This window comes from Streptopelia decaocto (assembly GCF_964273445.1).
Source record: "Streptopelia decaocto genome assembly, chromosome: 1".
Lineage (NCBI taxonomy): Eukaryota > Metazoa > Chordata > Aves > Columbiformes > Columbidae > Streptopelia > Streptopelia decaocto.
Genome location: NC_138663.1, coordinates 195,023,997 through 195,040,022, shown reverse-complemented (window position 1 = coordinate 195,040,022; position 16,026 = coordinate 195,023,997). Strand labels below are relative to the sequence as shown.

Here is a 16,026-nt window from a genome sequence, read left to right as displayed (position 1 = left end):
CTTCTCTTCCTCCCTCAAAATCTTTCTCACTGGAACTAAGGCATTATAACTATACATAAGAATATCTTCTACACTACATTTATTTCAGTCAAATCTATTGCCTCTGGAATCACTGCATCATCAAGACACATCTGTCCTTTGTTGAAATATCTGCACAGATTTCTACACTAGACGGACTCAATATTCAGAGGTTCCATTAAGGCTCCTCCTGTGAATGACCACAAACAGGACAGCTATGAAACGACGGATGCTCCAGATCTCTTCCCATGGGACTATTCTTCTCTGGCAACTCTTGCTCTTCTACACTTGGTAGAAATTAAAGCTGGAATTGAATGATAGAAATTTTTCCTCTTTGTGAGTAAACGATTATTTCCACCTAAAAAAAAGCTAACATCTAAGCATGAAGAATTCAGAAATCGGGAGTTTTTTAAAGATCATCTTAAAGCCCTCAAAGCCTTCTAATTATACAAACATGCTGTAAAGCTAACACCACCATTCAATGATTTACAGTTCCATCACCTTTTCCAGTTGTTCCACACGTTCGTTCACATCAGGAAGCAGCCACGTATCTTCACCTCGTAGATGCTTTAGCAGCTTATGTCTCTGCTCCTTTTCATAACTAATCTTGGCCTAAGACAAACAGAGAAGAAAAATAACCAGGCAGTGTTCAGTAGCATTTGCTTACAGACACACCTTTGTAAGCCACACTGACAAAACCATACACAATGCTGAGATCTGTGCTTGAGAACTTTTATTTTTAGAGGACTACACAAAACTTAAGCTTATAATTGGACAGAGATGAAACTGTGGATATACAGGGAACTCAAATAAAGTTCTAGATGAGGGAAAAAGGCAAAAAAACCTGACTCCTAACTTGTTTGCTCGACAAGTAAACATGAAACATGTTGCCAAGATTTAGCCTGGGAAAATAAGTTTTCTGCATTCCCCATTTCACTTCTGGTTGAGAAAGACCAGCAGCTGGAGTCAACAGTTCCCTTCCATCCCCTGAGCAGCTCTTGGGCACACAAACCTATAAACACCTCAAATAAAGGCTAAGCCAGATCAACATGCCAACATGTCTTCACTTAATATGCTCTGTGCCTCTCTAAGAAGATTCAGCCTCTTTCCTTTCTCCATAATAACAAGTATATTTTACATAAAATTACTATTTCCTTCATATTAACAAAGTTACAAATATACATTGCAGAAAATGAAGTTAACATTATAAATAAGATACAAAAGGAGCTTTTATACTTTTTATTAGATCTAAGAATAAACAGGAAAAACACAGGCAAGTATTTGGGTAATTGAGACACGTGATCCCAATAAAAAACATGGATCATCATTTTGGCTGAATTATACAAATACATATTCAGAACAAAGAATGAGCAGAAACCATCATCAAACTGCAGACTGTTGTCTCCTGAATACTAAATGAAACAGGGCTGTGCAAGATGAACCTGTAGTGGCAATACCACCAGACTGTTAAAAAGAAAGACAGATACAAATGCATCTTAGATGAAGACACAAAATACAGAAAATTCTTAACAATTTCTGAGTGTAAAATAAAAAGCTGCCTAGGCATTTAAAAAAAAGACGAAATAAGTATTTTCACGTAAATTATCATTTTACCATGAGAAATTTAGCAGCGAAACCCTCTGATCCTTTCTAAAAACTGTCTAGCTCCTTCTACCATCAAATCACAATATTCATTTTATTCTTGGTGAATGCTTTCCCCTCACACATACACACACAATCATTTCAAGGCAGGGAGGAGGAAATGTGTCTACACTACTCTCTTAGCTTCAAAACTTACCTTTCTATTCTACTTGTCTTTAATAATGACACAGGGCTTACTAGATCCTATAAATTGTAGAAAAGAAAGAAAAACTAGTTAAATCCCTTGTCAGATTTGATATTCTGTGCTATGAAGGCCAACTCTAATAGGTTCACATCTCCCAAACCACAAGAGTTCAAGCAATTAATTCACATTAAAGTTTATTAATATTTTCTGATGCCAAAATAAAATCCAACAATTTCTCCTTTCCCCTTTACAAATGAATACTTAACAGTAGGTACATTTTAGGTCACCACTGCAATATTTTTAAGTTTTCTTCTCCATAAATACAGGATGCTACAATTCTGAAATACCTCTATTTCAAAGTAATGCAATAATTAGGCAAATGACTGCATGCTACACACAAACACAGAGGACCATTACAAGCAACAACCAGTCAAGAAGGACAAGCATACTGCTACATTACGTACTCCTGCGACACCCTAATAAAGTTGCTCATAGTCTCCTTTGCAACAAGCACAAGGTGAAGAATAATGCTGGTAAAGCACTCTGAAAGGTCTGTTGGTAAGGTACAATAAAAACAGTAATTATTCTACAGCTCTGTGTTAGCAATATTTGCCAAGGTGAACAGTGCCAAACTTTCTAGTCTTTCCCACAAGCAGGCCAAAGGGTCTTGGATTTCACAGCCCCATCTGAATGAGGAAGGAAACCAAGTTCAGGGAAAAGTGTTTTCTGGTTTTCATTAGGCAGGTCATTAAGGCCAGCCTGCATGGTTACTGACAACAGGATCTGCTAAATGAAGAATAAAACTTGTTCCAAACAGCCTGTAATATACTGCAGACACAAACACCAAAAGCTGTAAAAATTACACCATGCCAACCCAGGAAGAAGCAGAAAAGATCAAAGAGCCTGCCAATGGCCAAGGTCTAGGTCACACAATAAAGAGAGGCTGTTACACAACAGTTCCCCAGATGATGTCCAGAAGGGATGGAAGGATGTCACCTAGGGAGGGCGGCTAAAACACTCCCTCCACAGAGACCCTGACCAACATTCTTCCCTGACCCCAACTCTCTTTACCATTTCAGCTCTCACCAAGGCCAGAAAAAATTTTCCGTATCACTACAGAGACCATGCAATTTCCCAACTTTAACTGCGGTCAACCTCTGGTTCTTCAGATTATAAACACCACCATTCAATAGTCAACTTCTCCATCCAAAAGAAGAAAAATTCCCTTTTTCTCCAACAAGCATTCAGAAGAAACTCTACAGCACAGCACCAGATCAAAATAGCATGACAAAACCATCCAACACAGACCTAAGCTGCTCTGATGGCCACCTACCACTGAAGGGCAGGGCTCCATTCCCATTCTCTCCTCCCTGTGCCCCACCTCGGGCGGTCCCAGCACCCCCTGCACCCCAGTCTCATGGGAAGCCACTTCAAGGACAACCCTGACACAAACTGAATCCCACCTGCAGGTCAAGCTTCCAAGCTGCTCCCCTGGCAAGGTCAGCAAGGCTACCAGTTTAAGCACAAGGAACAAGAGAAAAAGTGTGCACTGTGGGGGGGAGGAAAAAAAAACCAAAACCAACAATTAACAGAAGAGCAACCCCGAAGTACAGAAATACCATGTTATAGTAAAAATGCAGGAATAATTCAATTTGAATTATTGCTAGCTTTTTAAAACAAAACCAAAAAAAAGCATTCATATCTAGGAAAAACACACATCCCTGCACTTACCAAAACACCCATCTGATTATTTTCGTGTTCTAAACTTGAAAATTAAAACATGTCATGAACTACTGCTTTCATCAAAACAAGACGCTATTTCTGGGGCTTAATAACAATTTGTATGTCAATACTTAATTATTTGATTACTGATCATTTTCATAAACATTACCAGCTGCTGGGTTTACCAATGCAGTTGGAAGGACACAAATAAAAGAGTAAGTTTCCAAAATTTAAGAGAGAAATCTAAATCAGTGAGTAGGGTAGTATTTTGGTTCTTCAAAGGAAATATAAGTTCATAACTGGCAAAAAACACAAAACAGTAAATAAGAAAAAAAAAATCAATGAGAAGCAACTTCTTCTATTCAGTTTTAAAAGTAAAAAGTTCTAATGAAATCTATTCTGTTTCCATGACTGTTTCAAAATCTACTATATATTCAACCTGCAAGAGTGAGCTAATCCCACATCTACTACTGAGCTCAGCAATTTGAGGAGAATCACTTCAGAAGAGATAGTTAAGGTTCTCTCAGACTGCTCACTGCCAACAATGAGATTGAAAGAGTTCCCTTTTATCTTAGCCCCAACTACATACTCTATAGAACAGAAGACAGACTAATAATTGCCAATATTTTACAACTTAAAGCTCCTTAAGGTGAGTTTGCTGAATGTCTCATCTTTCCAGAATCCGAACTGCTGAAGTACAGTCATTTCTGCAGACTTCTTGGATTATCACACACAAAGACCTACGCAGCGGCCCAAATGTCTTTGCCAAAGCAAAAAGCAGAAGCTTCCAAGACTGCAGCCACCAAATAACTGTCTTAACTAGATAAGCCGCACATGCAAAGTCCCTGCATGTCTCTTCTTTTTTTGCCTTTGAAAGCAAGACAGTCAAAATGCACCAAGACAAAGCCTTGCAGCAGTTCTCTCCCAGTTCTGTCCTACCATTGTAGCAGCATGTAGTGTAACCATAAGCAAAGCAGAGGAAGTCAATACACTTAAGACATTAATCTGTTCTCACTTACTGACATTATCAAAACTATATATATTTTAATGAACAGATTAACACCTTCAGGAGCTCTGAAACTTCAGAAATACTTCGTTTTCTTTGAATTAGAACCGATTTTCCTTCTGCAGTAAGAAGCAGGGAAGCAAAAAACTCTCCCACCTGACTTGCCACTTGCAACTTTTTTCCTGCATAAAACTTCAGGGACAGTACCCTCAAGGGGAGGTTAACTTTATTCATTTGTCTGTTTTCTGCTTTCTTATTTTCCTGAATGGACAGATGAAAAGAAAGATTTTCATGTGTGCTTATGACAAAACCTGGTTTTAACTTAATTCAAAAGAGAGTTTATTAAGAACAGTGTAAAACATTAAAAAAGGGGAGTTCAAACTTAGCTAAGTACTGACTATTGCTTGATGTGTGATACTTAATGGCAACAACATCAATTGCTTAATCTAAATGAAGAATATTTAATCACTTTATCAAATGCTCTTTTAAATGGTACGATATCACCACATATCTGAAGTACTAGTATATATCAGCTATATAGGCTATATCCTATATATATTTATCTCCTATATATATCTATATATCTATTCATCTATTCAACTCTAGGTTTTGCAAGTTACAGTGTAAGTAAGCCTCAGGCTACTCAGGCCATTTTCCCATTACTTTTTTTCTTAAAATATCTTTTCCCAGTAAAATATGACAGCTGCTTACTTTGGCCCTTCTCTCAAAAGCCCATCATCACCACCTTATATTTTGTCATACCCTGGCTTCCTCTTACAGTTTTCTTTCCAGTTATCCCCCACTCCTTAAACTTCAAAACAAGTCGTGTCATCTAACTGATGCACCATGTACTCTTTTATCATTCACTCTACCTACAAGTTACAACAAGAATCAGCAGCTTACTGCACAAGTACCAAACATGGCAAATTTTGAATAAAATTAACCAGGATTAGCACAGGTCTCCAAGTCACAGCAACTCTACCAAAGCATCTGTGAGCAGGAGCCTCCTAATTCTTGACTAACACTTCAGCAAGATATAACCAAGCAAGTAACATCCTGACTCCACAAAAACAGGCTGTCCCACTTGTGTTCAAGTTATTACAAGTTATTAGTACTCCATGACAGGAGCGCTGTAATGGAGATCACAGAATCACAGAATGTTAGGGGTTGGAAGGAACCTCATCTAGTCCAATCTCCCCGCCAGAGCAGGAACACCCAGATGAGGTTACACAGGAAGGTGTCCAGGCAGGTCTTGAATGTCTCCAGAGTAGGAGACTCCACAACCCCCCTGGGCAGCCTGTTAAAGTGCTCTGGCACCCTCAATGAGAAGAAGTTTCTTCTCAAATTTAAATGGAACCTCCTGTGTTCCAGTTTATACCGATTACTCCTTGTCTTACCATTGGTTGTCACAAAGAAGAGCCTGGCTCTATCCACATGACACTCGCCCTTTACATATTTATAAACATTAATGAGGTCACCCTTCAGTCTCCTCCAAGTTCAAGAGCCCCAGCTCCCTCAGCCTTTCCTCATTAGGTAGATGTTCCACTCCCTTCAGCATCTTTGTTGCCCTGCACTGGACCCTCTCCAGCAGTTCCCTGTCCTTCTGGAACTGAGGGGCCCAGAACTGGACACAATATTCCAGATGCGATATCCTGACTCTTTTAGCAAAGACAGGCCATGAAGACAACGAGGTGGAGAAGGTGTTGCCTTTGCTGTGTCACTTAAGGAAAGGCTGAGAGCCGAGACAGTTTGGCCTAGTGAAGGGAAGGCCAGGGAGTGGGGGTGGTGTCACCTTATCAATGTACACAAATATCTGAAGAGAATTGCAAGGAAGACCGACTGAAGCTCTTTGAAAGGTGTAAGCACAGAAGCACATAATAAGTGAAATACCGATGGAATGATACCACTACAAGTGGCAAAATGCATGAGCTCAGGTAGCTGTCACTCAAGACCGTTTCTCGTTGCTTTCTGACCCTCCCGGTACCACAGCCCAGCCCCTCTCGGGGCAGAACCGGCCCTCCGCAGAGCCCCCCCCTCCCACTGCTGCCAAACCTGTGGGCAGGAGCCCACGGCCAGGGCCGCCCTCAGCAGCGCTCCGGCCCCGGCCCCGGCCCGGCCGGGGGGAAGGAGGGGACCAAGGGGCTCCCGGGAAGAGGCGAGGCCAGGCCGAGCCGAGCCGGGCCGGGCACCCCACCTGCGCCAGCAGCGCCTCCCGTTCGCGCTGCCGCTGCTCCCTGCGCGCCGCCAGGCTCCGCTCGCTCTCAAACCCCGACGCCATCACCGGCCCACACCGGAAACACCCGCCGCGCAGCAACCGTACAGCAACCCCGCCGTACGGCGAGGCCGCGAGACTGTCGTAAACGGCGTCCCTGGCAACGGCGGGCGGGGCGGAGCTGGCTCCTGCCGGGGAGGTTCTGGCTCATCGTACCGTTTAAAACTTCAAAACTAAAGTCATAGAGTCACAGCATCATAGGACAGTTTGGGTTGGAAGGGAGCTTCAAAGGTCACCTAACCCAACCCCCCTGCAATGAGCAGGGACATGTTCAACTAGATCAGGTTGCTCAGAGCCCCGTCCAGCCAGGCCTGGAATGTCTCCAGAGATGGGGCATCTACCGCCTCTCTGGACAATCTGGGCCAGTGTTTCACCACTCTCACTGTAAAAGATTTCTTCCTCATGTCTGACCTGAATCTCCTCTCTTTTAGTTTAAAACCATCACCCTTTGTTCTGCCATAACAGGCCCTGCTAAAAAGTCTGTCCCCATCTTTCTTATAGGTCCCTTTTAAGTACTGAAAGGTCTCAATAAGGTCTCCCAGAACCTTCTCCAGACTGAACAGCCCAACTCTCTCAGCCTGTCCTCCCAGCAGAGCTGTTCCAGCCTCTGATCATTTCTGTGGCTCCTCTGGCCCCTCTCCAACAGGTCCATGTCTTTCCTGTACTGAGGCTTCAGAGCTGGACACAGGACTCCAGGTGGGGTCTCACCAGAGCAGAGCAGAGGGGCAGAATCACCTCCCTCCACCTGCTGGCCACGCTGCTTTTGATGCAACCCAGAATACAATTGACCTTCTGGGCTGCAAGGACACATTGCTGGCTGATGTCCAATCTTTCATCCACCAGCACCCCAGGTCCTTCTCCACAGGGCTGCTCTCAATCTCTTCATCACTCAGCCTGTATTGATATCGGGGGTTGCCCGGACCCAGATTCAGGACTTTGCAGTTGGCCTTGTTGAACCTCACAAGGTTCACACGGGCCCACTTCTTGAGCTTGCCCAGGTCCCTCTGGATGGCATCCCATCCCTTAGGCATGTCAACCACACCACTCAGCCTGGTCTCCTCCACAAACTTGCAGATGTCAAATTGTGGAAGGCTTTCCACAACCTCACAGGTGAAGGTCACAGCAAATATTGTGTTGTGGCACAAGCAGCTTAGGAGGTGCTTGTGCCACTTGACTGACAGGACCACGAAGTCCTGGGCTGGGAACACTGTCCTCCAGGCTTGACCCTGCCCCTTGGCTGAAATTACGTTGTGTGAACTGCAGCCTCCTTGTCTGGACCAACATTTACGGGAAGGGAACAAGGGAAACATGGCCAAACCAACACCCACAGCACCAAGGGCTCCACATTGCAGTCCCCCACACAATGGCCTCCCAGCCACTTTCTGCCCTGTTTGCAGCCGGTTCAGTGTGTTCGTGCCTCCCTGTGGCTTCTGTAGTGGCAGCATGCTGGCTGCTCGGGATGTGCCTGCATGGGAGGCGGGAAATTAAAAAATATGCACATTCAAGCACTTACAAGTTGCAGCTGGTCAACAGTGTTTGAGAGGGCTGCTATATCTCAGGTGAAGCAAACATATGAGATATCGTCCTTTGGAATGAGATCAGTGCTTTATTGGTGTGTTTGACACAAAATGTGTTCACAGTTGCCAAGTAATAACATTATTTAGGTAAAAGTCTAAGAAGTGCTTGGATAATCTGTTAGCTATTTGCATTGGACAGTGTGTTTTCAAATTGGTAACTGTAATTTAATCATTATCTCCATGGTGGTATTAACTGTGTAAATTGCATTTGCATCCTTGTTCAGTTTATACTGTGATGGTTAAAAACATCTCAAGAAAAAGTAGTCGTAGATCACCACTAGATAGATAGCAATAACTATGGGCTTAATGGGCACCGTTTGGAAAAGCAGCACTTGAAGCCCCTCTGGAGACCCATTTGCAAAGCAAACAGATGGATACAGAAGACGTTCCAGCAGGATTCATGAATGGTATGCTCAGCCCTTAGCTATATACAGGAAAGTACACTGGTTGAGAGAGGAGAAGCAAGAAAGGCGCATGTTTGGCTCAGTAAGGAAAGCTTCTTCTCTGACCATGATATTATTTTCTTATCAACAAACTGTCTTCTCTCCATGCCAGTGTTACCGCTTACTCCAGGCAAACAGCAGAGCTCTCAGGTGGGTGCTCCCAATTCGCTCAGCACACAGCCAGGCATATTGGCTTAATAGAATCATAGAATCGCAGAATCACAGAATGGTTGGGGTTGGAAAGGACCTCTGGAGATCATCTAGTCCAACCCACCTGCTAAAGTAGGTTCACCAGAGCAGATTGCACAGGAATGTGTCCTGCCAGGTCTTGAATGTCTCCAGAGAAGGAGACTCCACAACCTCTCTGGGCAGCCAATTGATAACATATTAAATCTAAACAGCAAGTTGCTAGTCCATGAGCTGACCCGACTAGTTGTGACTGAACCAGTTTAGGAAGTATTTGGCAGAGCTGCATGAGAACAGAAAGCCTGGCAGCTGTGGCAGAGCATGGATGGTGATGCTGTGGACAATTTCTTCCTCCAGTATGGGAGTGAGAACAGAAAATGTGTTTTCTACAGCAGGAAGTTACAGGCAAAGAAGAGAACCCAAAGCAGGGTGTCATCCTTTGCAGTATTTAGTGTTATTGATATCAGAACCTTCCACAGCATTAATAAGGCAGTTCTGTAAATTTTCATTTTAAAACACATTTCCAGTACTCCTGTTTTTAGGATAGAAACCATGATGTAAATACACTTGGGAATCTCAAAAACTGAAGAACAATAGAAACTAGAAAGCTGCTTTATAAATATGATCATTCTGCCATTGGGCTTTCTGAGAGCTGAGTTTAATTTTGAAGTCAGCAGTTAGGGAAAGGCTGACATAATTTAATCTTATTTCTTCTACGCACACACACACACACACACACACACACACAAAGAAAAAAAAAAGTTTAGTCTTATTTCAAGATGTTAGTATATCTGAGAGTTCCTCACATGCCCAGAAATCTCCTTCATATGTCACTTTTAATGGTCAGCTGGGCACCTGTGTTCAGTCTTCTCATTCTCAGTGCCAAAATTAAACACACTAATAAAACAATAATGCTTCAGAGATACTAATCTTTGCTGAACTTCTGCAGAGAAGCACTGACCTTGCAGAGTGAATTGTTATTTCCCATTTAATCGCACATTTTACACTTTCTCTGAAAGAAGCTGGTGACTCTTCAACTGACTCATGTGATAAACCTTCACGCTGCTAACCTGCACTGCTTGCCTTCAACACTCTGTTTGATATTTTATTTTTATACGAAAAAGGTTGGAAAAAAGTCCTCTCAGTGTGATCCTGTGCAGTTTTCTTTAAGCAAAAGGCAATGCTTCACTAGGGAAAAGGGGTTCCTTACTTTGAGAATATGAAACTTCTTTTTTTCCACAGTGTCGCTGGAGACAGTTTCTTACCTCAATTTTAACAACACATTCTGAAGTGTATGAACTAAAGAAGCACAATATCCAGTATGATGCTGGGTAGAGGGCAGAAAGGGGATACACCCAAGTTAAAATGTTCTTAGTTTCAGTTAATTCTCATTCTGTTCATTTTTAGAACCACCTGGTTTTCATTTGACATTGGTACTGCTGAGCAGTCATTTACATTAGCTTACTTAGACTGGGATGGGAATTTTCAACGATTTGTCCAAGAAGTAAAAATGTCAGTCCTTGGAGAAATTGCAGGAGAAAAAAAATATAATAATGACGTGATTATGAGGAAAAGCATATTTCTTTCACAGAAATTTCATTATGTTTCCTCAGGAGAAAATTAGAGCAACTGTGTCTAAGCTCACTGCCATAAAATAATAGAACACTTTGCCCAAAAATCAATGCTGGAGCAATGCCTGGGTTATTAGATGCTCATGCCTGAATTGTTCAGTGAGCACCTGCATTGAAAAAGCAGACAAATTTCTACTGTCCATCAAAAAGTGTGCTCCTGGCAGCAACAAAAGAGCCCCTGCGACGCTGAGGATCCTGACAGCCTGCCTCGGAAAGGAGAGCTCTCCTTGCAATGAAAACCAACGAGAAGACATGGTGGATCGAAGAATGATTCACCCTTTGTTCCATATTCAATAGTAAAACATGTGTTGTCTGCCACTGAGCAATAGTTATTTTGCTAATTTGCTCAGATCCTTTTAAAGCAAGCGATCTCTTCAGCTGTAGCTCGGCAGAGCAGGGGAATGGGGTTTAGAAACACCCATTTTCCCTGTCCCCACCCCAGCTTCATGATTGTAATAATGAGAATCATTCATCTGGGAAATTCTCTAATGACAACTACTACTAACAAATGCTTTGTGAGGCAGTCGTTACATATGTGAAACAAAACTTGTTTAATTCATTTCTTGTGGGTCTTTTACATGCTATCATATTTCCTTTGTTAATTTGAAAACAAAGACTTTTATCAGATGGGAAGCTCACAGCAGTGAAAACACCCATTCTGTCCTTGCTTTACTGAGTCTAGTAACACATTTTTTCAGAAATTATTTGAGATAAATGTTTTTTTTTTCTGATGCCTGCTCGGTTTGGAGAGGTCCAGAGGTGCACATGTCAAGGAGCTTCAAATCAGCTACTTCCAAAACAAGACATAAATACTGACTGAGGTCACCTGGCCAGGACCAGAATTAACACCCTGGAACTTTAGTTTATCAGTCTTTATGCAGCAGACCGGTGCAATAAAAACTCAAACAATCTTAGGCAGAGTTTCAATGTAGTTCAATAGGTTGGTTTTATTTTTGAAGTGGAGATTGAAATAGATGTTTGGTTTTTAAAGCTAGGCCTGCAGCCTGGCCCCACAGGCTGTTGTACCTGCCCGTTAGTTACAAGAGCAGCAATACTGAAGCCGGTGTTGCAGGTACTCTGTGCAGAGCGATCCCAGCCCTTGGCTGCTCCAGGGACCTGGGGCTGCCCCTGCCCTTCTCCTGCAGTGCTGCCGCCCAGCCCGATGCACCCTCACCCAGGCAGCACCCAGCAAACCAAAGGCAGCTGCTGCCACGCTCCCAGCTCAACTCTGTGTGTGGAGAATCATGGGGGAGTCTCCTTCTTTCATTGCAATATTCAAAAAAAACACACAGGGATGGGAGCGTGTTTTTCTCTAATGAAATGGTGAAAACTCACAGAAAAAAAATTGTTGAGACCAGTGAGGTCTTGCTCCATGAAAGAGCTCCGAGGCATTACAGCTCTCTAACAATAATTATAAAGAGAATTTGACTGCCTCAGAGAGCATCCATAATTGTCTCTTTTGGCAGCAACTTGAACAATTTACTTCTCTCTAATTTTCACCCCACAATTCCTGAAATTGCTCCTCATTTTTTTTTATTCTATAGTACTGTGTTAAGAGGGAAGGATAATTTCATATCCAATTCTTGTCTTAGCCCTTGACCCAGAAATAGCTGTAAATACTGAGTAATGTGTCTGACATCCCGGGGCACTGTCTTTGTCACTGTTCTTGACAGCAAACCCTCTGAGGAGTGTCACACTACCAGCTTGTCTTGCTGCTGACCTCGTTTTCAAGCACAAATGCCCCTCCAGGCCCCTGTTAATGCAAACACACAGACACCACCAAGCAAGCATCTCTTCAAGCATCTGTCATGGTGTTGGGTACTGCAGAGTCAGGAAAGAGACCATATAGCGGCAGGACCTTGGATTTCTTTTAGTGTGCGCTTTGGCCTCTTCTCTCCTAGGAGTTTCAGAGTGGGAAAGACCAAAGTATCTTTCATAGTCAAGATGAGATTCAACAAGGCCAAGTGATGGGTCCTGCACTTGGGTCACAACAACCCCAGGCAGCGCTACAGGCTTGGGGAAGAGTGGCTGGAAAGTGCCTGGTGGAAAAGGATCTGGGGGTGTCAATTGACAGGTGGATGAACATGAGCCAGCAGTGTGCCCAGGTGGCCAAGAAGACCAACAGCATCCTGGCTTGTATGAGGAATAGTGTGGCCAGTAGGACCAGGGCAGTGATTGTGCCCTTGTACTCGGCACTGGTGAGGCTGCACCTCGAATCCTGTTTTCAGTTTTGGGCCCCTCACCACAGGAAAGACATTGGGGTGCTGGAGAGAGTTCAGAGAAGGGCAACAAAGCTGGTGAGGGGTCTGGAGCACAAGTCTGATGAGGAGCAGCTGAGGGAACTGGGGCTGTTCAGCCTGGAGAAAAGGAGGCTGAGGGGAGACCTTATTGCTGTCTACAACTACCTGAAAGGAGAGTGTAGCATGGAGGGTGTTGGTCTCTTCTCCCAGGTAGCAAGAGATAGGATGAGAGCAAATGGCCTCAAGTTGCATCAGGGGAGGTTCAGATTGGATATTAGGAAAAATTTCTTCACCGAAAGGGTTGTAAAGCACTGGAACAGGCTGCCCAGGCAAGTAGTTGAATCAACAACCCTGGAGGTGTTTAAAAGAAAAGTAGATGAGGTTCTTAATGCCATGGTTTAGTGCTAGAGTTAGGTTATGATTGGACTCAATGATCTTGAGAGTCTATTCCAACTAAAGTGGTTCTATGATTCTATGATATTTCTCCATGGTGAGGTTTCAAGCTCTCACCCTGCCTGTCAGAAGCATCTTAGGCATCTTAGCACAAACCTGCTGCGTATCCTGCCTGGGTGGTGTGTTCAGAAAGAGATTGGTCACACAGGAATAACATTTTATTATAAGGTCTTTATGCCTTATAAAGCCAAGCACATATTAGACAGGCTAAATGGGTGAGAAGTGATTCCTGCCCCTGTATTTTCTGCTGCCTGTTCCCCCAGAAGACACCTGGCATGTCAGCCTGGCCAGGTGGAATGACTCAACTGAGAGGATTATTTGGGAAAAGCAGAGGCAGGGCAAGAGTTCTGGCCATCCTAACAATGGTCCTACTGGGGATTCTGGTGTGATAAACGTAACCATGCCCTGCAAGCTGGCTTTGTGCCTTTCAAGTTTGGAAACAGAAATGAGAACAGGAACAGTGCCATAGATTGCAGAATTGTGTTTATTTAATTTGTGAGATATCAACAAAAAAGATTAATTACAGCAATTCCTCTAACTCAAAGCATACCGATAAGCTAAATCTTCATGGTCAGCATTGCTTCATTAAAAGGAATTGGTGCAAATGTGTTTCACTGCAATCACCTTCTAATTTACATCCTTGTCACATACAGCCTGAGACCCAAGAAAAATGCACGATAAATAAACAGGCTTTTTTAGTGTATTCTTAATAGCACTACCTGAGAAAGAAGACACAGAGATCTTTTCTGGTAAAAACAAGAAAAAAACTCAAGCCCGTGTCCAAAAATGTGCCTTCTATACACTGACACCAGAACCATTCATGCGAGGAAAGGTTCAGCTTTAATGAGTGGCGTGGTAAATCACTGCATTCAATGAACATGTTTGCAGTACAGAATAAGGTGATATGGGCTCGAGATATCTTACCATGCATTTCAGTCTCTTTTGGTTTAATTTTAATTGCATACAGACACTGTGATGCTCTGACTCCCTTAGAAACTTTGAGGTTTGAGTTAATCTAGATGAGAAGACCATGTTACTTTGTGAGGAAGCAAAGGGGAAAGCATTGTAACTGTTTTCCTCTGGTCTGCATGGCTGTGTAACCCAGTCGAGCCCAGGGTCAGGATTCCTGCAACCCTCTCAGACCTCGGGTACCACCAGAAGTGCTGGCTGTGCTCAGCCAGACAGGGACCTGGCATGGTGACCAGGCTTCCTCTGGCCTCCACCACAGAGGCTTGTACTAGGTGCTGCCCTTAGGCCCACATGTGGTGTTAAAAGCCAGGGGTGACAGCCCTCTCTTGCCTGTGCCATAGAAGGTCTTAAACAAAACTGCCAACCAGAACCAGGCTTTTAATGCTCCATCTGAGGCTCTGTCTGAAAATCCCAGTTCACAAAAGCCAGAGTAGAGAGCGCTGATACTGGAGGCGAGTCTGATTCATTTATTGTTAATTTAAAAAGATATTAGACTGATTGGAGGACTCAAAAATATTACTTGTGCTCTGATTATGGATGCCAGTTTCCAGTGTCTTAGCAGTAATTTAAGTTCAAGGCAATTCGAGAGGAAGCAATCTGAAGGAAGATGGGGAAGCAAACAGCTGGGCCAGATGAAATACATCCTCTCATTCTGGTGGCCTGGTGAGAGGCAGCGATGAACTCCAAATAAAACGTTCTCTGATCCTTCCTTAGAATATGGGATGCAGAGTAAGGAAAGCGAGATGTGAAGTGAGCACACACAGCAGAAATCATTAGAGTAGCAATAAAATAATTAGATAGGAAGCGTTTCTCCAAGAAGACGTGCTCTCTTGAGGGGCATAACCCTCCAAGAAAAGGATCATGCTAGAAACTGCTAGAAACTGGTTATTATGGTAAATTAAAACCAGCATCAGGCTAGTGATCAGACAGACTATTTACTAAAGGGCTTTATGTCAAAATTTCCCGGCCTGGGATGCCTGAAAAGAATCTATATTCCAGCAAGCAAAAATGGTTCTCAGAAAATTCATGTAGTCCTAAAGCTTAATTGTTAAGTGCTGAAAGTAATTCCTTTAAGCTCTGTGGAAGTCAGGTTTTTGGTCATGCTTGCTCCCCTGTGGATACCTAAGAAGGGGAGAGGGTTCAAGGACTCATCCAAAAAATGAGCAGCATTTGGCCAGTGTTGAGGCTTGTGAGAAATCCACTTCCCAGAGTAGTGCAGACCTGATGATGGGTTGGTCTGTTCCTTGAAGCTCAGGGGTGCACATCTCACATAATCCCCTCAGACAGAGCCCACCCCAGGATGCCCAATATCCTTCTAAAAGCCAGTGCTTGATTAAAAAAGAGTCATAAAAGGAGATGGTTAAAAGTAAAGAAAATGCAGATATGCAAAAGATTGCATAACGTCCTACAGTGAAGAGCAAATAATCCGAGGAGAGTATTTGAACAGGAAATATAAAGTGTTAGGATTTTGAAGGGACTCAGGCATGGCATTACGTGTGAGTCAAGGGATCAGTTCAGTATTGGTGTATTAGGAAATCTGATGTGGGTGAGAATTTCGAGGCCATGAGGCCAGAGAGGAAACATGTACTTTAATGAGGGTGAAAAGATGGACAGCACACACACACAAACAAGGTCTCAGAAAGGGATGTTGTGCACAGAAGATTGATATGGAAAGGAAGAAGAAGGGAAAGAAAAACAGCAGGTCTGTGTTGCTAAATTTAGA

At 43.2% G+C, this 16,026-nt stretch overlaps 1 protein-coding gene across 1 annotated transcript in view; it reads right to left on the bottom strand.

Annotated features, from left to right (window-relative positions):
* Nucleotides 1-6,848, bottom strand: part of CWF19L2 (CWF19 like cell cycle control factor 2) — a 68,167-nt gene extending 61,319 nt beyond the window's left edge. The window contains exons 1-2 of the mRNA XM_082043057.1: nucleotides 6,727-6,848; nucleotides 520-630 (exon numbers count right to left, since the gene is read on the bottom strand). Coding sequence (XP_081899183.1) covers nucleotides 520-630; nucleotides 6,727-6,810 — 195 coding nt within the window. The 5' untranslated portion in view covers nucleotides 6,811-6,848. The remainder of the gene's footprint in view (nucleotides 1-519; nucleotides 631-6,726) is intronic.
* Nucleotides 6,849-16,026: the final 9,178 nt, after the last annotated feature.